This window comes from Sturnus vulgaris, unplaced genomic scaffold, assembly GCF_052056855.1.
Source record: "Sturnus vulgaris isolate bStuVul1 unplaced genomic scaffold, bStuVul1.hap1 Scaffold_85, whole genome shotgun sequence".
Classification (NCBI taxonomy): Eukaryota; Metazoa; Chordata; class Aves; order Passeriformes; family Sturnidae; genus Sturnus; species Sturnus vulgaris.
In genome coordinates this window covers 739,167-764,203 of record NW_028276736.1, presented here as the reverse complement: position 1 = coordinate 764,203, position 25,037 = coordinate 739,167, and the positions used below count along the sequence as shown (strand labels likewise).

Below are 25,037 nucleotides of genomic sequence, written 5' to 3'. Positions count from 1 at the left end.
AGTTCTTGAGAAGTTTCTCAAGCACACTCTGAGGGACTGAGTCTGATGCAGACAGCACCAATGCCCTGAGAGGGTCATTAAAATCCTTGTGCTGTGTCTGTGCTGATGAGCTGGGCTGGGCTCCTGGCACAGAGGGTGATCCTGGCAACCAAGAAGAGCTTCAAAAACACATTTCTCTTCATGAGCAGCTCTTCTCCCAGCCCAGCAGGGCTGGGGCACTGCCTGCAGCCACCCCAGGCACAGCACAGAAGCACAGAGAGCTTCAATCAGTCAGGGCTGGGAAGATGCTCACAAGTGACTGGGGCAGAATCACTCCCAGCCCTTGACACAGGAAGCCTCTGGCTGCAGGACAATGCAGCTGCAGCTCCTGCAGTGATCTCCTAAAGCTGCAACATCCCAATGCCTGCAGACTGTGTGAGTACATTCTCTGATGATCTCTTGTGTAGAGCAGCCAAGGGTGCCCAGGGCTGTGGTGCAGAGCAGGGTCCTGCAGCCCAGGGCGCTGTGCTGGGGCAGGGACTCTGCTGCCTGCCAGGGACAGCTCTCAGCCAGCCCTGGGAGCTGCTCCCAGCACTGGGGGACAAGGTCTGGGTGGAAGGAGACAGCTGGTAAGGCTTGGAAGTATTCTCCTTGTGTGATGAGGATGGTGCATTGTTCAGGACTGCTCCCAGCATAATATTGAACTGCAGAATATTTCTTAGTAGATTACATAGGGACCAGAGTGATGCAGGGGCTGCATAAAAAGGAAACTCCTGATTTTATAATCTATTGCTCTGCATTGCCTAGGTGGGAAATTGCATATAGATATTTATCTCTCAGTTCAGGATGGGAAAAACATAAAATTTTTTTCTTGGATTTTAATAAAGCAGTCAGTGACAGAAATCAGCACAGGGTCCCTCGCAGGCAGCACCAGTGTCACTTTTCCTGCCTCCTCAGGGTTGCTGTGATGTTCCCATCAGAGCCTGCAAAGGCAGAGGTGGCCCTGGGCATTGCCCTGTGCTGAGAAGCGTTTTCAGGGCAGAGCTGAGCCCCAGGGCTGGGCTGGGCTCTGGCAGCACTGGCAGGGCCCAGCCCTGGGCACAGGGAAGCAGCTGCTGGCAGGGACAGCTCCAGGAAGCAGAGCCCTGGGCAGGCAGTGGGTGGAAAGTGCCACCAAGCTGGGCTGGGATATTTAAACTCCTCTCCAAACTGAACTATTCCATGATTACTTTTCTTACAGATCCCCATACCAAGACCTAGCAAATGTCCAACAGCAGCTCCATCAGCCACTTCCTCCTGCTGCCATTGGCAGACACGCGGCAGCTGCAGCTCCTGCACTTCTGCCTCTTCCTGGCCATCTCCCTGGCTGCCCTCCTGGCCAATTGCCTCATCATCAGCGCCGTAGCCTGCAGCCACCACCTGCACACCCCCATGTTCTTCTTCCTGCTCAACCTGGCCCTCACTGACCTGGGCTCCATCTGCACCACTGTCCCCAAAGCCATGCACAATTCCCTCTGGAACATCAGGAACATCTCCTATGCTGGATGTGCTGCTCAGGTCTTTTTCTTTATCTTCTTTATTTCCACAGAATTTTCCCTCCTGACCATCATGTGCTACGACCGCTACGTGTCCATCTGCAAACCCCTGCACTACGGGACCCTCCTGGCCAGCAGAGCTTGTGCCCACATGGCAGCAGCTGCCTGGGCCAGTGCCTTTCTCAATGCTCTCATGCACACAGCCAATACATTTTCCCTGCCCCTGTGCCATGGCAATGCCCTGGACCAATTCTTCTGTGAAATCCCACACATCCTCAAGCTCTCCTGCTCCAAATCCTTCCTCAGGGAACTTGGGCTTCTTGCGCTAACTGCTCTGCTATATTTTGGTTGTTTTGTGTTCATTGTTTTCTCCTATGTGCAGATCGTCAGAGCTGTGCTGAGGATCCCCTCTGAGCAGGGACGGCACAAAGCCTTTTCCACCTGCCTCCCTCACCTGGCTGTGGTCTCTCTGTTCCTCAGCACTGGCCTTTTTGCCTACCTGAAGCCCCCCTCCATATCCTCCCCATCATTGGATCTCTCCTTGTCAGTTGTGTACACGTTGGTGCCTCCAGCCCTGAACCCCTTTATCTACAGCCTGAGGAACCAAGAGCTCAAGGATGGTCTGAGGAAAATTATCATGAATGCTGTTTAGAAGCAATAAACTGTTCTTTTTCTGCATAGCTCTTGTTGTGTTACATTTAAGCTCACTCTGTGTCCTGTATTTTTTGCTGCTCACACAGGTGTTACACTATTGAGAATTCATTTGCACAGAAGTCTTTTACTATAGAATTTTAAATTCAATGGTTGTCCTTCTAGCAAACCCAGAGACTCTATAACCCGGGAGCTATTCTACTTATGTGCTGACACAAAATAAATAACTCTGTATTACTGTGTTCCCCTGACATTATTCCTACCTGGGTTCTTTGGAGCTGCAGGGTCGGTGCATCTGGGCAGAGCTGAGGCAAAAAGAGAACCCCAGTGCTCCTCACTGCCAGGCAGCCCCAGGGCTTCTACTCCACAACCTCCCCTTCCTTCACTTCCACACTCCCCTGCAGAGCCCCTAGGCTGGTTTAAGGCCTCAAGGCTCTCTCAGCTCAGTTCCTGTCCTGCTGTGTGACTGTCCAGGGACTGCAGGCAGGGACAGGCCATAGGCACTGCTGGGACAGAGCTAGGCTCTGCAGCAGCATTTCCATAATGCAGGGGCATCTCCCCAGTGCAGGGATGAAAGCTTCAATCTCCTTCCCAGTTTGCTCTCAAGGATGTTCCCAACACAGTGCCCTGGAGAGGAGAGCAGCAGTGACCAGCACAAGTGTGGCAGTGTTCAGGGTGGGGCTGGCCCAGCAGTGCCCTTGCAAAGCCAGCGCCGCTCCCAGCAGTGGCCTCTCACCCCAGGGCACAGAGGTTGTTCTTCTCTGCGTGGAGGGACATCAAGTGACCGGGTCAGGAGTCTGTGTTTGCAGTGCAGGGACATTGCACAGCCCTGAACATCCTGTGTGTGTATGAGGGGAGACAAGCCCAGTGACACAAACACCTGCAGCTGTTCCTGGAGTTCCCAGAGAGTAACATCCCCTGGCAACCCCTGGATGCAGGGCTGGGATGAGCTCCTGTGCCCAGAGCTCCCTGTGTCCATCCCTCCGGCCATGGGGCAGCTTGGGCAGGGGCAGGGCAGGGTGACACCCACAGGGCTGAGGTCCCTGCCAGGCTCTGGCAGTGGCAGCAGAGCCCAAGGAGCCCCTGCCCATGCTGCAATGAACTGTGTGTGTGCCAGGGAAGGATTCGTGTCCCTGGGCACCCCTGGGGCTGTGAGCAGGGCATGAGCCCAGCTCAGGGCTGGGCACCTGACAGAGCCCTGACATTGCTGGGGGTGCCCATAAGAGCACAGCTGGGCAAGACGACTGTGGTTAAACCTCTCTGGGCATCAAGTGACAGCCAATTGTCTCTGTCACTGGCCCACCTTACTCAGAAAATAGGGGAAAATAAAGTGAAAATATTGTGGGTCAGCATAAAAAGAGATTAATGGTTGGGGTGGGGAAGTAAAAATCAAAGGCCAAATGCAGAATCAAGAAAAATCATGGGCAGACAAGAATTCAGCACCAAAATTCAGCACATGTAGTGTTTACTTTGGGAGACAAATGTACTAATAGAGCAAATCCAGAGACCCTCTTGTCACCTGCATTTCCCTGCTGATCAGGACATCCCATGGAATGGAAGATCCCTTGGGTCAGTCCAGCCCAGCTGTCCCATCTCAGTGTCCCCAGGAACGCTTGCCCACCCCAGGACATTGGTTGGGGGGTTGCAGAGATGCCTCATGTGGGGCCAGCCTTGCTCAGGTCCAGCCAAAGCCTCAGGCTGGGACCAAACCCACTCCAGCCACGAGAGCCAAGCACAGCAGGACAGGGGCTGCTCTGGGCAAAGGGAACTCCATCCCAGCCGCACCCAGGCCAAGGGAGATCAGGGGCCTCTTCCCACCTCTGTTATTCCACCATTCAATGAATCTTTTCCTTGGAGAGCTCTTTGAAGACAGAATTGGCAGAGAGGCAGAAGCAGAGCTATCAAATGCACGAGTACAAACACAGCAGCTCCAGTAAGGAATGAACCCTCCCAGGGCAGTGCTGTGGCAGGAGAAGCAGCCAGGAGGAGGAGGATGAGCTCAGTGCATGTGTGTGTGTCCCAAGGCACAGAGGGTGAGGGTGGGCACAGGTCAGGGCAGGGCTGGCAATGGCAGGGCAGAGACAGGGGCAGCGAGATGGGAGTGTGCAGCCTGCAGGGACACAGCAGCAGCTGTGGGACAGCGCAGGACAAGCTGGGCTGGACATGGCCAAGGGCCCTGGCAGGGCTGGCAGTGCCCAGGAGAAGCCAAGTCTTGGTGCTCTGGGGCACAGCAGGGTCTGTGCCACCAAGGGCTGGGAGGAGACACCTTGTCCTGAGCCACTGGGGCCTCCTGGCACAGCCCCAGCAAGGCTAGGCACTGGCACCCCTTGTCCTGCCCTCAGCATCCCCCCACATCCCAGTGGCCTCAGGGATCTGCTGGGACCAGTCCCTGGGGAGCCTTGGTCAGGAATGGCCCTGGGGGCTCCTTCATGCTCCCAGGGACTGCAGGTTTTTCAGAGCACTTTGGGTTTTGCTTTTGCCTTGGAGTCTCTGAGAGCTTTGTGCAATCATGGCCTGCAATTCTGTCCTCCAAGGAGTCCAGGAGGAGCCTGTGTTGGTGATGGACCTCAGTGGGACTGACACTGAAACTGCATGAAAAACAGAAACCCTCCAACAACATCTTCTCAGTGTTAGAGGATTTAGGCATTACTTTCTTCTGGCCAGGATAATATTGTAGCCAGCAATAGAAATCATTCCACCCACACATATCTGGGTCGTGCAGTGAAAATCATTCCATCACACATGGTTCTTTACTAGGTTTTTCACATACTTATACAGAAAATACTCAAAGAAATTAATGTTCATTGATCTTAAATTACACAATTCTTAGTATTTGATTGGCTGTTGGCTGTTGATCCCTTTGCCTTTGATGTCAATTAGGCCCTCATTCTTTGATTCTCTTACCAATATTTTTCCACACCTGGTGTCTCCAAGCACACTGGGGGTGATGTTTATTAATGTTCATTTACCTCCTGTGTATCTTCTGGCTACTCCTAATCTGTAGATGTTAAACTCATCAGGCCTCATCCAACCTTGGTGAACCGAGTCTTTTGAAGAGAAACTTTAATTCCCCTCCCCGGGGGCAAAGGTGAACATAAATCCTGACTGAAGTTACATTAAAAAATTTAAAGTTGTATCATTTGCAGCAACTCCATTATGTTCCTTACTGTCCCAATTCTCTCCTTGGTCCCATGAGGGCACACAGTGTCAGAACAGCCCCTTCATTCCATGAAGCCCTGCAGTGTCACAAAGGTCTCTATAATTCCATGAGGCCCCACAGTGTCACAAGGTCCCCTCAGTCCCATGTGTCCTGCACTGTTACATGAATCCTGAGCTCCATGGCATCCTGTAGTGTCACAATGGTCTCCTTGGTTCCATGGTGACACAGTTGCCCAAATGTCTATGGTACCACAACTGCCCCTTTGTCCCACGAGGCCCCACAGTGTCACAATGGCCCCTTGTTTCCATGATGCCGTGTAATGTCACAATGATCTCTATGATTCCATACAGCCCTGCAGTGTCACAATAAAACTTTTGTCACTGAGGTTCCACAGTGTCACCATGGCCCCTTGGTTCCATGGAGCCCCACGGTGTCACTGTGCTCCCCTTGGCTCCACAAGACCTTTTGGTTCCAGCAGGCCTTGATGTTTCAAAATGCTCTCCATGGTTCCATGAGTACCCAGTGTCACAATAGACTCTGGGTTGAAGTTCCTCAGAGTCACAAAGGCCTCTTGGTTCCATGAGGTTTGGTAGAGTCACAATTCACTCCTTGGTTCCACGAGGCCCTGCTGTGTCACAATGCCCAGGGTTCCATCAGTTTCCACAGTGTCACCACGGTCTCCTTGGATCCACAGGATCTCAATGTTCTCCTTGACACCATCCCACCCCAATGTCACAATGGATTTTTGGTTCCATGAGGTTCCACAGTGTCACAAGGGTCTCCTTGGTTCCATTAGGATACAAGAGCTTTGCATAAATGCTGAGCAACACCAGCTTAACACACCTGGGATCATCTGTCTGCATTCAAAAGAGGGGTTAAAGGTGAGAATGGCACCAGCAGCTTCCATCTGCAACAGAGATCCAGGGAAATGACAGGGACAGAGAATTCAGCTGAAAGACGCAGAGGATTCACAGAATCACAGAATCCCTAGGTCTGAAGAGACCTTCAAGATCATAATGTCCATCTCATGCCCTAACACCTCAACTAGACCATGGCACTGAGTGCCATATCCAGGCTCTTTTAAACACATCCAGGGATGGTGTCTCCACCAACCCCCCAGGTTGATCATTCCAGTACTTTATCACCCTTTCTGTAAAAAGCTTTTTCCTAATATCCAATGTATGTTTCCCCTGATGCAGTTTAAGACTGTGTCCTCTCATTCTACCAGTTGCTGCCTTGAGAAGGAGACCAACCCCAACCTGACTACAACAACCATTCAGGGAGTTGTAGAGTGATGAGGTCTCCCCTGAGCCTCCTCCAGGATAAACATCCTCAGCTCCCTCAGCCACTCCTCACAGGATTTGTGTTCCAGACCCCTCACCAGCCTTGTTGCCCTTCTCTGGACACTCTCCAGACCCTCCATGTCCTTCCTAAATTGGGGCCCAGAACTGGACACAGCACTCGAGGTGCTGCCCAACCAGTGCTGAGCACAGGGGAAGAATCACTGTCCTGGACCTGCTGGCCACACCATTGCTGATCCAGGCCAGGAGCCATTGGCCTGCTTGGCCACCTGGGCACACTGCTGGCTCATGTCCAGCCTACTGTCCATCAGTGTCCCCATGTCACTCTTGGAGCGGACACAACGTACAAAAGGACTCACTACATTTCAGAAGGCAAATATCTGTTAATTACAACAGCTAGCTGTTGTACCCTCCAAAAAGTTTACATTTTATTCATTGGTTACAATAAATCAACATAACCTTCATTGGTGTAGAACCATCTCCACCTCTGTTTTTTCAGAAAACTTTTCTAAAAATACTTTTCTCAGATGCAGGTTTCTTCTTGCTTATCTCCCTCCCCTTCTTCTCTTCTAGGTCTCCATATCACAGGCTTTGTTAAAATTCCTTTCAGAAGTAAACTTTAGCCATTAACTCTCTCTGGCTCACAGACCAGCTGTAAGCTCCCTTCCATATTCCCAGGTCCCTTTCTGCCTGGCTGCTGTCCAGCCACTCTGTTCCCAGCCTGGAGCACTGCAGGGTTTTTTGTGGCCAAAGTGCAGGACCCAGCACTTGGTCTTGTAAAACCTCACCTTGTTGGATTTGGGCCATGGATCCAGCCTGTCCAGGTCCCTCTGCAGAGCCCTCCTACCCTCCAGCACATCCACACTCACACCCAGCTTGGTGCCATCTGCACATTTGCTGATGCTGCACTCAATGCCCTCATCCAGATCATCAATGCAGATATTGAAATCCACGCTGGCTGGCTCTGATCCCTCAGCCATCCTGGAGGTGCCCTGTGATGGCACTCAAGGTGATCTGTTCCATCACCTCACCAGGCACCCAGGTCAGGCTGACAGGCCTGCAGTTCCCCACATCCTCCTTCCAGCCCTTCTTGGGCATGGGCTCACATTGGCACCTCCAGTCCTCTGGCACCTCCCTGCTGAGCCAGCACTGATGAGAAATGATGGAGAGCAGCTTGGGGAGCTCATCCAGCAGCTCCCTCATCCCCCTAGGATGGATCCCATCTGTTCCCAGAGACACCTGTGAGCATCTGAGTGGCTCAGCAGGTCCCCAGCTGCTTCCTCCTGGATTACAGGGGGTCTGTTCTGCTCCCTGTCCCCATCTACCAGCTCAGGAGAACATTTGTCCTGGGGGCAACCTGTCTTATTGTTGAAAACTGAGGCGATGAAGGGGTGGAGTACCTCAGCCTTTTCCTCATCTTTAGTTACTATATTACCCACTGCATCAAATAAAGAGTAGAGGTTCTCCTTATCAAACAGTTTTCAATTAATTTATTTATAGAAATACTTTCTATTATTTTTTTACAGAAGTGGCCAGGTTAAGTCCTAATTTAGCTTTCACCTCTGATTTTATTTCTGCATGACCTAACTACATCCTTAAACATTTCCTGAATTGTCTGACTTTCTGTCTAGTGGTGATGCAGCCCCTTTATTTTCTCTGTGTTCCAATAAAAGCTCCATGGGCAGCCAGGTCACTCATTTTCCTCACTGGCTCATCTTTTTGCACACAAGGACAGGCTGCTTCTTCCCCCTTAAGATTACATTCTTGAGGTGTGTCCATCCTTCCTGGAATCTGTTGTTTTTAAGGGCTATTTATCTTAAGAAACAAAATCAGTATCTGATTCAGTTATTCCCAAATCTGCATCCTGAATAGGCCAAAGGCTTCTCTCTCTAATTCCAGTGTAGAAATTTTGTTGCTGCCCGTCCTTCTTTCACAGATTATTTTCAAAAACTGCATTATTTCATGGTCACTGTACCCAAACAGCCTCTGAGCACCACATCTCCCACCAGCCCTTCTCTGTGAACAGCAGGAGAGAGAGCTTTCCTTGCCAGTGGGAAGAGAAGGAATTCTGGTTTTAATCAAGAGCATATTATTTTTATTTTTCAGTTCAGCCAACTGAAACATTCCTTAAGTGATCTTGATGCTGAATGTCTCCTTAGGAGGTCTGGGCATACAGAAGAATGAGCCCCTTGCAGGCCAACCCTGTTTGGACAACCTGCTCCTTAGCCTCACCATGTCTGACATTGCCTATCTGGGACTGACATCCTAAAACATAAAAAACCCTCTATAAATATTAATATTGTAATTTAATTAAGTTATAAAATATGATTATGCTTTTCTTTTTATATTAGTATTATTCTTTTTTTATACCTAATTTTTATGTTTATATGAAAAAATTGATACATTTTTAGCAACCAGAAAAATTAATGATCATTGGTTCTAAGTAACACAATTCACTTCATTAATTAATTCACCCCTCTTGGCCATTGATTTCCCCCTGTTTATGATAATTAGTCCTATTTTAATCCCTTTCTCATCTTTTAAATCATTTTCACAGACAGGATAAAATGGGGCCACTTTGGGGTCCATGAAGACATTTCTGGGGTACATTTCAGGAAGTTTTGGCTCTGGGAAGGGAATTTAGAGAGAACTTGATGGTCTGGAGGACACTTCAGGGAGCCGGGTGGTCACTTAAGGATTCTGACAGAACCTTCGGGGCCCAGGGGAACTCTTGGGGGTCCAGGGGGGCACTTGGGGGTCACTGAGGAGAATCTGGGGCCATTTGGGGTCCAGGCGGGCACTTGGGGGGCTCTAACGGGGCTCTTTGGGGCGCGGGGGATGATGGGAGTTGTAGGCACAGGTATAATACAGTTCAATAGGGCCGCAGAGCATCATGGGAGTTGTAGGTGCAGCTACAGTGTCTCTCGGTGGGACACGGTGCATGATGGGAGATGAAGTCATGGCTGCAATAGCACTCTATGGGAACCACAGAGCATGATGGGAGCTGTAGTCCCGGAAGTGGCTCAGACGGGGCGTTTGGGGGTCCGGGAAGGCACCTGGGAGACGCTTTTGCATCAGAGCAGAGACTTGCGGTGCTCAGGGGGGAGCGTGAATGGTTCGGGAGCACCTGGGGGGAGCTTGGGGAGCTCTAACCGGGCTCTTTAGGGCCAGGGCACAGCAGGAGTTTTAGATACGGAACTGTGTTATGAGGGACTTTGGGGGCCTGGGGATTGGCAGAGGATGAGTTCCCAGAAGTGACTGTAACGGGAATCTCTGAGGTTGGGAGCATTCAGGGGATCTGGGGACACTTTTAGGGCATCCTGAATGGGTGCTGAGGAGGCACTTGGGAATCCTGGAGGGTCTGGGGGACACTAAAGGGACATGTGGGGACGGACACCAGGGTTCTGTGGGACGCGGGACATGAGAGGCATTGTAGTCCTGGCTCCAATGGGGCTCTGTCAATCCCAGGATATCCCAGGATGTCCCTGTATTTTTAAGTGCACCCCACAGTCCATCCCAGTCTGCCCAGATCCCCCCTCAGCACTTCCCATCTTCCCAGTATGTCCCAGGGCTCCCCAGTGTTTCAAAGGAAACTTGAACTTCTCCCGTGGCAGCCAAAGCCAGCAGTGGGGTCAATGCAGTGTCCATGGCCACAATCCCTGGCAGTGGCCCAGGGCAGGTTGGGATGATGATCCACCCTCACAGCTGGCCCAGGGCAGCTCTGCAGTGGTTTTGGTGGTACCTTGGGCTGGCACACACCTGAGGAGTGTGTCTGTTTGCAGTGTGGAACATTAGGAATTTTAGATTGCTTAAAAAAAAAAAAAAAGGATAAACATCTATTTTCCTGATTGCAGCCAGTTCTCCAAGCAATGCAGGTCCCAGGTGAGTGAGGACAGACAGGATGGGGTTGGGCAATGTGGAGCAAGGTTGTGCACTCTGGCTCAGACCTCAAGGCACAGCTTCTGTGAGCAGGCCAGACCTCCTGAGGAGAGACCCTGCATCAACATCAATCACAGAATGTTGAAATCACCTCTGCTCTAAAGAGAGCAGTAATAAAATACACCCTTGAAAATAGGAATGGATATTTCTAAGAAGCTCTTTCAGATATTTCTCCATATCTGGAACTGAAAACCTTCCCAATGAACTGCACCAGACCAGAGGGAAATCAAGGCAGAGCCATGGTTTGTCAGGACTTGCTTGATCCCAATGAGCCCCGTGGTGCATTTGGTGCTGCCAAGGAGCTCCAAATAATATTTTGGAAATATTGGCTCTCTCTCTGCAGTGCTGCCTTTGCCAGGAACCCAGCCCAGCTCAGCAGCACAGACACAGCACAAGGACTTTAATGACCCTCTCGGAGTTGGGGATGAGTCCCTGAAAATCAGTCCCTGAGAAGGAGTTGAAGAAACCTCTCAAGAATTCCAAGTCAGATTCAAACTCCAAAGTTTCTCTTATTTTAATGAGTCCTACTAATAAATGTGAAGGAGCTTTCCCACGGATTGAATTAGAATAGGAAAAGAAACCTCTCAAGAACTCAAAGTCATATTCAAAGTCCAAAGTTTCCTGACGTTCTAATGGGCCCCACTGAGGGACATGACAAAGAAATTGTCTCCAGGTGCTGGTTTGTTGTTTTTACGTTATATTTTCAGAACGTGTGTTCATTGTTTCTATTATATACTTTTAAAATGTAGCCATATTTTTTTTATGTTGTAATTTTTGGTGGGGTTTTTTGCTTTTCCAAATGAAGCAGAGAGACAGGACGGTTCCTTTAGAAAGTGTGATTTATTTTTTTTCTTTATTTTCCATCCAGGCAGAAATGGTAAGTTTTTCTTACAAATGGTCACAGCATGGCTTAGAAGTCAGAAGACTTATGGTTACAAGGCCTTTTAAGGATTTATTAACCAATAAAGCACTGTCAACAGAGATATTTAGGTTTCTAATTCAATGCAAAGATATTTCGTCTTACTGACTCATACCACAGAGTGAACTTTCTTAGCCAATTATATCCCAACACACAAACTTACATGGCTGCACTCTGAAACTTCTTCTTCCCTTTGTAAGTACCTTTATTTCTTCTAGATCTTAAATTCTAAAGCTAAACTTGTGTTTAGTTCTATGCCTTGCCTTACAGACCCTTGCATTTTGAATTCCAACACAGCAATAAATTGACTTTGCTCTGGATGTTGCCTGCAGCCTCCATCAGCTCCAGCTGAGCTTTGCCTTTCCTAAACACATGAACACACGCTCAGGGCAGATTTCTGAATTCCTCCTCTGGACTTTGTCCTCACTTCCACCTCCTGGTCGTTGTGCTGTGGCTCATGCCTGTCATTTGTCCCTGGGGCAGCACAGCCCCCCTGGCCAGCACAGGCCCCACATCCCTTCATCAGACACGGCACAGCACAGGGAGTGTTTTGGGTGGGCAAATGTTCCCCACCAGAGTGTCCACTCCACACCTCAGTGTCCAGTCGCAGCACCCACATCCCGTGCCAGGGTTCACAGAGAGCCCTGCTCTGGGCTCTGCCAAGGGCTGGGTGAGGAGGGAGCCCAGGCAGGGCTGATGCTGCCCCTAGAGCAGTGCTGAAATGGGCAGGAGGAAGGAGATAAGCACAGAACAAATAGACCAAGAAAGTGGGGAGAGTGCCCAGGTCTGGAAGTGGCTGATGGAAGAGGCTGGAGGGATGCTCAAAGCCCTGGGGCACCTTCTCACACTGGCCATGCCACCAAGGCCACAGACCAAGCTCCTCAGTGCTGCACCTGCCTGTGTGAGATCCCTGCCAGGGGACTGGCACAGCAGCACACACCTGCTGGAACGTGTCCTGGCCCTGCAGAGTCACACAGCTCAGCTGACACGAGTGGGTTTTATCTCCTGGGCACTTCTCAGTCTAGCCCAGCTTCTGCCCAACTCTGCCCACCTCCCCTGCCCTCACCCAGCCCAGCCCATTCTGGCTGAGCCCCATGGCAGTGCCTGCTCTGGGGTGCTCCAGCACTGGGGGCACTCACCCCACAGCCCTGGCCCCTTGAAGGGCTCAGCAGCTGCTGAGGGGCAGAGAGGGAGCTCAGCCTCCACATCAGCCCCAGGGCTGGAGCTCCCCATGGCAGGGGAAATGGAGCTCAGGGACAGTGCAGAACTGCTGGTCCTGGCTCCAGGAGATGCCCAGCACAGGCTGCCTCTGCCTGCTCAGTGCCAGCCCCTCTCTCTCCCCAGGCCAGCAGAGCAGCCTTGGGCAGGGGACAGAGGGGCCTGGCCAGAGCTGGTGCCTGCAGCAGCAGCAGCTTCCTCTGCATTCCTCCCTGCAGGCACAGAAACGCTCCCTTGCTCCTCTCCCTGCACATCCCTTTCCCCAGCTGAGCGTGTCCTGCCTGGCCTGGCTGGCTTGTCCTGCTGGCCCAGCCCCTGCTCCTGCCCTGAGCTGGCCCTGCTGCTCGGGACACACCAGGTTCTGCTGCTGTCCATGGCCGGGGCTGCAGGGAAGCAGCAGCTCCAGGGGAAAGGTTGCAGAAAGGCTCTGGGCAGGGAGGCTGAAAGGGGCACCCCAGGGTCTGCAAGGTCTCTGTGTGGGAGCTGAGCTTGTGACCCCTTGAGCCCTGCCAAGTGCTGGGGCTGCACCTGCAGCTCCAGAGGAGATGTGACAGCTGGGAGCAGAGGCAAATAATTCCTGCTGGATTCTTTAGTGTGTTTGCTTCTACAGGTGACCTGCATTCATATGTAGAGGAGGTGTTTTGTGTCAGATAACACTGGTAGAGTGATTAGAATGATATTTTTTATTCTTATGAAATATTAAAAATTAAAATATATTGTATCATATTTTAATATAAAAATAATATTAAAATTATACATTATAATAATATAAAAAATAATATTTTGTGAATAATCCACAATGAGAAAAATATATATATATGATCTGAAGAGCATCTGAGCTTTTCAGTGGATGAGAGAATCATTGATATTCCAGTAGTCAAACCTGTTCAAATACTTTCCTTAGACCTTCCTTGAGATGAGAGGTGACCACCAGTGGGAAAGGCCATCCAGAGCTCTCCATCCTGTCCTGGCAACTTTTGTCTGGGAGAACCCTTGCATAAAGGGAATTTTTTAGAGAGAGTACCAATTTCAGCCTTGGGCACCTGGGAAGACCCAGTGCTCCAGGGTCTGATGAAAGGCAACCCTCAACATTCCAAGATCAGCCAGACCTGTCAGGTGGCCCCCAGGAAGGGAAACCATCCAGATGTGTTCCATCTCCCCTTGCTTCCATGAGGCCCTGCAGGGTCACAATGGCCCTTTGGTTCCATGGGGTCCCACAGTGTCACAGTGGCCCCTTCATTTCAGAAGGCCTCCAAGTGTCTCAATGCTCTCCATGGTTCCATGGGGCCCCACAGTGTCCCCATGGTCTCCACAGGAAGGGAACCACAGAGCTCCAGTGTTTCAGGGGCTGATGAACTGCAGTCATGAGAGGCCAAAGTCAGCCAGACCTGTCTGCAATGGCAGCTTTTGTGTAGGAGCAATCTTGGGATCCAGGACTTTTGGAGCTGGAATTGCAATTTCAGCCATGAGTGCCAGGAGAAGGATTTTGTTTGTTTCCATAGGATGGAAAGCACAGAGCCCCAGTGTTTCAGGGTAGAATAGAGATGGCCAGCAGAGGCTAAGGCCAACCAGACCTCAGTGTCCTGGCAGCTTTTATTCCTTGCAGATAGGAATTTTGGAGGAAAAGTTCCAAATATGACCATCAGTGCCTGTGCAGGAAGAAACGTTCTTTTCCATAGGAAGGAATACACCGAGTCCCAGTATTTGAAGGCAGGGTGAGAGCTGGCCCTCAGGAAGACAAGGGCAGCAAGACTTGTTGGAAATCACAGCTTTTGTCTGGGAGCAATCCCTGGATATTGGGAATTTTGGAGGGGAAATCCCATTTTGGCTAGGGATGATTGAATGAGAAGGACAATTATTTTCCATTTGAAGGAAAGCCCAGAGCCCCAGTGTTTCAGGGGCATATGAGAAGAGAACCTCAACATGCCAAGGTCAGTTGGACCAGTCAGGCCAAACCACTAGACCTGTTACCTGTTCCCTTGTTTCCATGGGGCCCTGCAGTGTCACACTGGTTCCATGAGGCCCAGATGTGTCACACTGGACTCTTGTTTCCTTGGGGCTCCACAGTGTCACAATGGTCCCTTGTTTCCATGAGGCCTTGCAGTGTCACAATGGACTCCTTGGTTCCATGGGGCCACAAAGTGTCACAGTGGCCCCTTGGATCAGTAAGGCCTGTGATGCCTTAAGATTTTAACCTCTATATTTTTGAAATCCTGTACTGCATTTTGGCATAACTCTAAACTCCATATAATGTGTTAGTTAACTTTCTTTACATTTAGGTCAGACAAAACAATTCCTCTAGGCCTGAAACTCAAGGACATTTTAAAGCCTCAGGCTCTGAAAAGTATAAACAAAAGTGAATTGGGGAGAGGGAGCAAACTGGGGGAATATCACTTCAATATCTGAAGCTGTAATTGGAGGATTAACCCCTGATATGCAAACAGACCAAACTTAAATCTGTCTGAAAAACTTGTCACCCCTGTCCATCTTGGGTGTAGCCTTTGGGAGGCTTTTGACTGTCCAAGGTGAATCTATTGAAGGCCTTTAATAAATACCCACTTTATTTCCTTAACCTTGTCTAGCCTCTGTTCCAGATAGCCACTCCAAGGCATCACGTGTAGTGTCAGAATTGTCTCCATGATTCCATAAGGCCCTGCAGTGTCACAACAGACCATTGATTCCATGAGACCCCACAGTGTCACAAGGGCCCCTTAGTTCCACTGAGCCCAGAAGTATCACTAGGGTCCCCTTGTTTCCAAAATGCCCCAAAATGCCACAATGGCCCTTTAGTTTCAGAAAGCCTCAAACTGTAAAAATGGTCTCCTTTGTACCATGATGCCCTGTACTGCAACAAAGTTCTCCTTGGTTCCACGGTGTCAGAATGGCCCCTTTGTCCCATGGAGCCCCACACTGTCACTGTGCTCCCCTTGATTCCATGAGGCCCTGCCATGCTACAATGGCCCCAATGGCTACAATGGTCTCCAGGGAGACTCTCTACAACCACCTGAACAGAGGCTGTAGTCAGGTGGGGGTCGGTCTCTTCTCCCAGGCAGCACCTGACAGAACCAGAGGACACAGTCTGAAGATGAGCCAAGGACAGATTAGCTTTGATATCGGGAAAAAATTCTTCACTGAAAGGGTCATTGGGCACTGGAATCTTCTGCCCAGGGAGGTGCTGGAGTCACCATCCCTGGAGGCATTAAAAAACCAACCTTGGATATGGCACTCAGAGCCATGGATTAGTTGATGAGGTGATGTTAGGTCATAGGTTGGACTTGAGAATCTCAAAGGACTTTACCAACCTCATTCATTCTCTGATTCTGTTTCATAGTAGTGTCCATTGTTCCATGAGGGCCTGCAGTGTCACAATGAATGTTTGGTTTCATGAGTCCCCACAGTGTAATAACGGACCCTCAGTGCCAAGAGGTTTCTCAGTGTCACAATGGTATTTTGGTTACAATGAACTTCTGGTTCCATGAGCTTTCATAGACTCATCAACAGTTCTGCAATGTCACAAGGCACCCATGGTTGCAGGAGGTTCCACAGTGTCACCAGGGCCTCCTTGGATCTGCAGTATAACAGTGGGCCTTTGGTTCCATGTGGCCCCACTCTGTCAAAATGGATTTCGGTTCCATGAGCTCCCACAGTGTCAAAAAGCCCCTTTGTTCCTTGAGGTTCCATAGTGTCACAGTTGATTCTTTGATTCAGTGAGGCCCCGCTGTCACAAAATCTCCAAAATATCAGAATAAGACTCCTTAACACTAATTTCGTGCTAAAGAGGGTATCATTTATTCAGGCCTGAGGTCCAGCAGGGGAAAACACCAAACCTTACATAGACATGTGATGCTAAAAGCATGTTGCTCATGTACAATTGCTACATGTGTATTACAATTTATCCATTACCATGAAATCAACCCCAAGTTCCCAGTTCACTCCTTGCTTTTTCTATCACTGCACCCTTGAGCCATCTGTCATTTTCTTTTGCAACCATCCCTGCCAGGAAAACAGTCCCTCAATGCCTCGTTTCTCTAATGAAAGTCCAAACACAGTAAAAATTGATTGAAACCTTTTGACATCAAGGCCAAGGCTCTGTGTGTGCAGGCAGAGGCAGGCAGGAGGCAGAGCTGTCAGCAAAGGAAGGGGCCAGCGAGGTGGGGCAGCCGGGGGATGACGACAGCCTGCAGGGACAGAGGCGCAGGGCATGGACACCGTAGGACAGCCTGGGCTGCAGAGGGCACAGGGATGGGCAGCAGCTGAAAGGCCCTGACACAGCCAACTCCTGCAGCACTTGGGCCATGCAGGCTGGCCCTGGGCCTGAGGCCAGCAGGGGACAAGTGAGCCTTGCTGTGCTGAGGCCTCATTGCCTCCTTGTCCCTGCTCAGCAGCCTGGCAGGGGCCGCCCCATGGTGCTGCCCTTGGCATTGCACATGCCCAGAGCCCAGTGGCCCGGGAAGAGCCCTGAGCAATGAGGGAGGGACAGGATGTGCCTTGCCAGGGGCTGGGGCTCAGCCCTTGGCCCTTTGCATTCCAGAAACACATCCAGGTTTGCTCAGCATCAGAGACACCTTTGCCTTGTTTGTCCCCACCTGTCATCAGTGCCTCCAGTGTTCTGCTCTAACTGGAAACTGGGGACACTTTCTCAGTCCCTCATTGGGACCCATTAAAACTTGAAGAAACTTCAGTGTTTCAATTAAAATTTGAGTTCTTGAGAAGTATTTCAAGCACACTCTGAGGGACTGAGTCTGATGCAGACAGCACCAATGCCCTGAGAGGGTCATTAAAATCCTTGTGCTGTGTCTGTACTGATGAGCTGGGCTGGACTCCTGACACAGAGGGTGATCCTGGCAACCAAGAAGAGCTTCAAAAACACATTTCTCTTGATGAGCAGCTCTTCTCCCAGCCCAGCAGGGCTGGGGCACTGCCTGCAGCCACCCCAGGCACAGCACAGAGGCACAGAGAGCTTCAATCAGTCAGGGCTGGGAAGATGCTCACAAGTGACTGGGGCAGAATCACTCCCAGCCCTTGACACAGGAAGCCTCTGGCTGCAGGACAATGCAGCTGCAGCTCCTGCAGTGATCTCCTAAAGCTGCAACATCCCAATGCCTGCAGACTATGTGAGTACATTCTCTGATGATCTCTTGTGTAGAGCAGCCAGGGGTGCCCAGGGCTGTGGTGCAGAGCAGGGTCGTGCAGCCCAGGGCGCTGGGCTGGGCAGGGACTCTGCTGCCTGCCAGGGACAGCTCTCAGCCAGCCCTGGGAGCTGCTCCCAACACTGGGGGACAAGGTGTGGGTGGAAGGAGACAGCTGGTAAGGCTTGGAAGTGTTCTCCTTGTGTGATGAGGATGGTGCATTGTTCAGGACTGCTCCCAGCATAATATTGAACTGCAGAATATTTCTTAGTAGATTACTTAGGGACCAGAGTGATGCAGGGGCTGCATAAAAAGGAAACTCCTGATTTTATAATCTATTGCTCTGCATTGCCTAGGTGGGAAATTGCATATAGATATTTATCTCTCAGTTCAGGATGGGAAAAACATAAAATTTTTTTCTTGGATTTTAATAAAGCAGTCAGTGACAGAAATCAGCACAGGGTCCCTCACATGCAGCACCAGTGTCACTTTTCCTGCCTCCTCAGGGTTGCTGTGATGTTCCCATCAGAGCCTGCAAAGGCAGAGGTGGCCCTGGGCATTGCCCTGTGCTGAAAAGCGTTTTCAGGGCAGAGCTGAGCCCCCAGGGCTGGGCTGGGCTCTGGCAGCACTGGCAGGGCCCAGCCCTGGGCACAGGGAAGCAGCTGCTGGCAGGGACAGCTCCAGGCAGCAGAGCCCTGGGCAGGCAGTGGGTGGAAAGTGCCACCAAGCTGGGCTGGGATATTTAAACTCCTCTCCAAACTGAACTATTCCATGATTACTTTTCTTACAGATCCCCATGCCAAGACACAGCAAATGTCCAACAGCAGCTCCATCAGCCACTTCCTCCTGCTGCCATTGGCAGACACGCGGCAGCTGCAGCTCCTGCACTTCTGCCTCTTCCTGGCCATCTCCCTGGCTGCCCTCCTGGCCAACAGCCTCATCATCAGCGCCGTAGCCTGCGGCCACCACCTGCACACCCCCATGTTCTTCTTCCTGCTCAACCTGGCCCTCACTAACCTGGGCTCCATCTCCACCACTGTCCCCAAAGCCATGCACAATTCCCTCTGGGACACCAGACACATCTCCTATGCTGGATGTGCTGCACAGGTATTTCTGATATTCTTCTTCCTTGGATCAGAGCTTGCCCTCCTGACCATCATGTGCTACGACCGCTACGTGTCCATCTGCAAACCCCTGCACTACGGGACCCTCCTGGGCAGCAGAGCTTGTGCCCACATGGCAGCAGCTGCCTGGGCCAGTGCCTTTCTCAATGCTCTGCTGCACACAGCCAATACATTTTCCCTGCCCCTGTGCCATGGAAATGCCCTGGGCCAGTTCTTCTGTGAAATTCCCCAGATCCTCAAGCTCTCCTGCTCCAAATCCTACTACAGGGAACTTGGGCTTCTAGCTTTTAGTGCCTCTTTGATATTTGGCTGTTTTGTGTTCATGGTTTTCTCCTATGTGCAGATCTTCAGGGCTGTGCTGAGGATCCACTCTGAGCAGGGACGGCACAAAGCCTTTTCCACCTGCCTCCCTCACCTGGCCGTGGTCTCTCTGTTCCTCAGCACTGGCATTTTTGCTCACCTGAAGCCCCGCTCCATCTCCTCCCCATCCCTGGATCTGGCCATGTCAGTTCTGTACTCTGTGGTGCCTCCAGTCCTGAACCCGCTCATCTACAGCCTGAGGAACCAGGAGCTCAAGGATGCCCTGAGAAAATTGATGACTCTGTATTTTCTGAAGCATTAAACTTTTCTGCTGCATAATCTTCTGAATGTAACTCTCTAAAAGCTCACCTTTTTCCCCCCATATTTGTCTGTTTTTCCTAAGGTATCTTTTTCTATTGTTTTAATATTTCTTACAAAATATTGCAGTGTTACTCTTTGCATTTCTACATGAATATCTACCTTTCGTTTGAAACACAAAGACATGCAAGAGGTCTTTCAGCTGTGCATTTTAATAAAAACAAATGCCTGCCCTGCCCTGTGTGTCCAGGATCCTTCCTCAGCTCTTCTCTGTCTCTGCAGGGCAGTGCCTGTGGGCAGAGGTGGAGGGAAGAGACTCCCAGCACAGCAGCACAGCCAGGGACAATGGCCCTGGCTCTTCCCACATCTGCTCTTCCCAACTCCACCCTCTCCTTGCCAGCCCTTCTGTGGCTGTGAGGCCGCAGTGCTCTGGCAGCTTGGTCACTGTCCTGTTGCGTGTCCATGCTGTGCCCACAGGCAGGGACAGGCCATGGGCACTGCTGGGACACAGCTGGGCTCCAGCACAGCAGCTCCATCAGCAAAGGGCATCTCCTGAGGGCAGGGCAGGAGGGCTTTGCTCTCCTCCAGAGCTGCTGTCAGCAATGTGCTCCAGGAATGCCCTGACCAAACAAAGCCCAGTGCCTGGGGCAGAGGGGCAGTGTGCAGGGGGCACACAGCAGTGTCCTGGCACAGCCAGAGCTCCTGGGATGGACCTGAGGGAGCAGCAGAGCAGGGCCTGGGCTGTGTCTTTGTTCTGGGCACAGCCTGGGAAGGTGCCCCAGGGCAATTGTCCCACACCAGCCCCTGCAATCACCACACCAAGCACTGGCCTCTCCCCCAGCTGCACAAGGTTGTTTGTCACTGCATGGAAGGACACCGAGTGACCAGGCCAGCAGACCACGTTTGGTGTGTCCTGAGGAGATTTCAGCAGTGCATCGTGTGTGTGTGGGGAGATGAAACCGAGTGAGCAGAAACTTGGGGGTGGCACAGTTCTGGTGGCACAAACAGTGCCTTGAGGCCACTACACTCTGGGAAAACACCTGAACTCATTACTGGGTTGTGGTAAGGATTGCATAGAAAGAAACATTCTGGCAGGGATGTTCCAGGAAAGTATATTCAAGGCAGCTAAGGACTGCATAGAGAGACAATTGGAATGGTAGGTTTTTAGGAAGAAATCAGAACTGCCTCCCTTCTGACCCTCCCTGAGGACCTGGACAGGGTTGTGCTGTGCTCTGGGCACTGACCAGGAGCTGAGGGATGTGGAAAAGGCCTTTGGAGTCAGAGATGCTGACAAGGCTGGCCAGTGTCACTGTGAGACCTCTCTCAAACCCCTTGGAAAGGCCAGAGCCATCCCAGAGGGTCCTGGGCACTTGGGAAGGGCAGACATGGAACCAGTCTGCAAACAGGGCAGGGAGGGGCACTGGGACAGTCACAGACTGGTCAGGCTCAGCAGGGAAGGGCACGTGGCAAATCCTCCTGCAGCCATTGCAGGCACTGGCAGCACAAGGCAGGGATTGCAGAACCCCCGTGGGAGGGAAAAGAAGGGGATGTTGTGTGCCCAGACTTTAGCCAGGCCTGGGACATGGTCTGCTGTGCTCTCCTCAGAGCCAGATTGGAGAGAGCTGGGCTGCAGGAGAGGAACATGGGGTGGGTGGGAATTTGACTGAACAATGAGGGTCAAATGTCATCCATGGCACAGAGTCCTCTGGGACAGTGACCAGACCTTGACCACCAGTGTGGAACAATTCTGTTATCTATACAATGGCATGAAATGCACTTTCAATTCCTTTGTGGATGCTGCCAAGTTGCAGGGAGTCTGTGACCGTTTTCATCTGGTTAATGGTGACTGCAAAATGTAATTTGGCAAAATGACTGAGTTGGGTAAATTTCTCTTGCCATCGGGTATCAACCAAGCCACAAAAAAAGGTTGAATTAATGTATCAGAAAAAAAGGCAGTTCAATATGGAAAATCAAACCCAAACAAAAAACAAAGCAAGACCCACCCGCAACAACAAAAACCCCACAAACCAAGCAAGCACAAAAAGCAAAGGCCATACACAGAAGCAAAGCAAATCCACAGGAAATCTCCTAGCAGCAGAAAATACTGAACCATATTGTAGCAGGAGTGGATTCTGTATGTGTAGGTGCTGTTTTGAATAAAAATATTCTTTAAAAAGAAATCAATTCCCTATGCCCCATGCCCGTTGCTTCTCTCAGTTTATTGCTGATCATGATGTGCCATGGAATGGAACATTCCTTGGGTCAGTCCAGCCCAGCTGTCCCATCCCTGTTCCCTCAGGAACACTTGCCCACCCCAAGCCCATGGCTTGGAGGGGGTTGCAAACACGCCTCGTGGGGCGAGCACTGTGACAAGGACAGGAGAACAGAACAACATTTACATTGATCAAGGGCAGAGAACAGAACAGCACAGCCTTGGAGAAACAGATAAAGGATGTAGCTGAGGAAAACAGAAGTCACACAAAATGCAAGGAGGATGCCAGCTCAGCTCTGCAAGGCTGATAAAGCAGAAATTATAAAAAACAATAATATTGCCCTCACTCAAAAGTGAAGGTTGAGAAGAAGCTCCCTGAAAAGGGCACTGGATGTTGAAGACAGACCCCAAAGAACCATATAAGGACTTGTGATAAGGAGTGTAACTATGTCCAATAAATTCAAAGAAAGTGGGGATAGCTAAAGAGTATGTAACCAGTGTGTGTGATAAAAACTCTGTTCATTCAATGCTCAGTGCACTCGAATGGAGGAAGGTTTGCCATGGTGACTACCATGATGTAATAAAGAATATCTGTTTTCAGATATTCAAAACTGTGTTCAAAACTTTCTTTCCTGTGGGTTTCAGTGTCAGTGCTGTCCTTGTCTCCATTATGGCCCTTGCACAGTTTCCCAATGGCCCCTTGGTTCCATGCGGCCCTGCTGTATAACAATGGATCCCTTGGTTCCATTTGGGTCCATACTGTCAAAATGGCCTCCTTGGTTCTGCACTGCCACAATGCTCTTCTTGGTGCCACGAGGTCTTGGTGTGTCACAACAGCCCCTTGGTTCCATGAACTGCCAGAGTGTCATGACGGTCTCTTGGATCCTCAGTATCACAATGGACAATTGGTTAAAGCAGCCCTGCAATGTCACAATGAATATTTGGTTCATGAGGCCCCACAGTTTCACCATGGCCCCTTGGTTCCACGAGGCCTCACTGGATAACAATGGTCCCTCAGTTCCATGAGGTTTTGTACTGTCAGCAATGCTCTCCTCGGGTCTGCAGTGTGAAAATGGCTGTATGGTTCCATGAGGTTCCTCAGTGTCACAGTGGTCTCCTTGGTTCCATGGGGCTCTGCAATGTCACAATGTCCCATTGTTCCCATGAGGTCCTGTCCCATCAACCATGTCCTTTGTTCAAATGAAGCCCTGCAATGTCACCATGGTCTCTTGGTTCCATGAGGCTCTGTGGTATCACCATGGTCTCCCTGGATCTGCAGTATCACTATGGACCACTGGTTCCATGTGGCCCTGCTGTGTCTCAGTGGCTCCTTGGTGCCATGAAGCCCCACTGTATAAAAATGGAATCTTGGTCCCATGAGGTTCTGGACTGTAACAATGGACCCTTGGTTACACGAGGTTCCATTATGTCACAATGATCTCCTTGGTTCCACGAGGCTGTGGAGTGTCACAATGGACCCTTGGTTCCATGAGGTTCCATAGTGTCACCATGGTCTCTTGGGATCCACATTGTCACAATGGACAATTGGTTGCATGGGACTGTGCTTTGTCACAATAAACTCTTAATCCATGAGGTTCCGAGTGTCACAATGGTCTCCCTGGTGCAACGAGGCCCTGGAATGTCACAATGGACCTTGGGTTCCATGAAGTTCTTCAGTGTCACAATGGCCCCTTGGATCCATGAGGTCACATAGTGTCACCATGGCCTCCTTGGATCTGCACTGTCACAATGGACCATTGGTTCCTTGTGGCCTGGCTGTGTCACAATTGTCTCCTTGATTTCATGATTCCCCTCAGTGTCACAATGGAGCCTTGTTTCTGTGAGGCTCTGAACTGTCACAATTGTCTCCTTGGTTTCATGAGCCCCCCCTGTGTCAGAAGGGTCCCCTTGCTTCCATGAGGATACAAAAGCTTTGCATAAACACTGAGCAGCACCTGCTTAACTCACCTGGGAACATCTGTCTGCATTCAAAAGAGGGGTTAAAGGTGAGAAGGGCACCAACAGCTTCCATCTGCAACAGAGATCCAGGGAAAGGACAGGGACAGAGAATTCAGCTGAAAGACTCGGAGAATTCTGCTTACAGAGATAATTTCTGCTCACACTGCCTTTGCAGAAAGGAGACATCATTCCAGGCAGCCTGGAGTGAGCATGTGCTTCTACAGTGGGGGTTTGTCGTTTAGGAAACCTGCTCAGGCTTTTCCATTCTTTCCTCACAAACAGGAAAACTTCTCCTGGGCCTGTGTGCAGGCAGAGCCCTGAGGAGAGCAGGTGGGACATGGTGCAATTTGCTGGGACACCCAGCTGCAGAGCTCAGGGGACAAGGTTCTGCTGCAGGGCACAGGGATGTCAGTCCCAGGTGGGCGATGTCAGACATGGTGAGGTTGGGGGGTGAGGAGCAGGTTGTCCAAACAGGGTCAGCCTGCAAGGGGCTCATTCTTCTGTGTGTCCACACCTCCTAAGGAGACATTCAGCATCAAGATCACTTGGGGAATGCTTTTATCCCCTCTTCTCAGAAATGAAAACTAAAAAAAATGCTCACATGATTAAAGAAAAAAAGTAATGAGGTGTACTTTGAAATCTTCTTCCTTAAAAGAACTCCAAGCATTCTCCAAGCAGCTGCAAAAGCCCTGGAGACTTGAAGACAATTGAAGGAAGACAAAGAGCTCCTGAGAACTTTTTGTATTTAATGATCCCCGTGGTGGATTTAGGGCTGAGTGCAGGACCCTCAGGCACTGAGAGAAGGTTGAAGAAGTTGCTCAAGGAGTCAGAAGCAAAACTTCAAGTCCCTTGGAGCATCAGTGGCCCCACTGAGGGCAGGGAGTGCCAAAGGCTCCCCAGGGAGTGGTGAGAGCAGATCCTTGAGGGCAGGATTGCAGGAGCCCGAGGCTGTGAGCAGGGAACTGCAATGCTGAGCAAGGCCTGGGCTGGGTGGAGGAAGCAGAAAGGCCAAGGCCTGAGCCCAGGCCTGGGCCAGCAGGGCCTGTCCCTCACAGGTGGCTCGGGGCTGTTGCTGGGGCAGTGGGATGGCAGGGGCAGCAAGGACAAATGTCATCAAGCTGTGTGACACTCCAGATGCTCATGGAACCAAGGGCCAGTGTGACACAGCAGGGCCTGATGGAAACAAGAGGTCATGGTGAGCCTGCAGGGCTGTAACACCCCAGAACACTGAAATGCTGGGGGTGACCAGAGGTTCCTTTACTTGAGTTTGGTGCACAGGAGAAACCCCAGAGA

General features: G+C 50.8%; 1 protein-coding gene and 1 long non-coding RNA gene across 2 annotated transcripts; both read left to right on the top strand.

Moving 5' to 3' along the window:
- The first annotated feature begins 280 nt into the window (after positions 1 to 280).
- On the top strand, positions 281 to 2,194 carry LOC148217355 (olfactory receptor 14I1-like). The gene is made up of 3 exons (XM_088158717.1): positions 281 to 414; positions 1,220 to 1,536; positions 1,897 to 2,194. The coding sequence occupies exons 2-3, from the start codon at positions 1,243 to 1,245 to the stop codon at positions 2,164 to 2,166; spliced, it is 564 nt and encodes a 187-aa protein (XP_088014843.1). The 5' UTR covers positions 281 to 414; positions 1,220 to 1,242; the 3' UTR covers positions 2,167 to 2,194.
- Positions 2,195 to 18,838: 16,644 nt separating this feature from the next.
- Positions 18,839 to 19,810, top strand: LOC148217354 (uncharacterized). The gene is made up of 2 exons (XR_015801075.1): positions 18,839 to 18,938; positions 19,299 to 19,810. It is a non-coding gene; the product is annotated as an uncharacterized LOC148217354 (long non-coding RNA).
- The last annotated feature ends 5,227 nt before the right edge of the window (positions 19,811 to 25,037 follow it).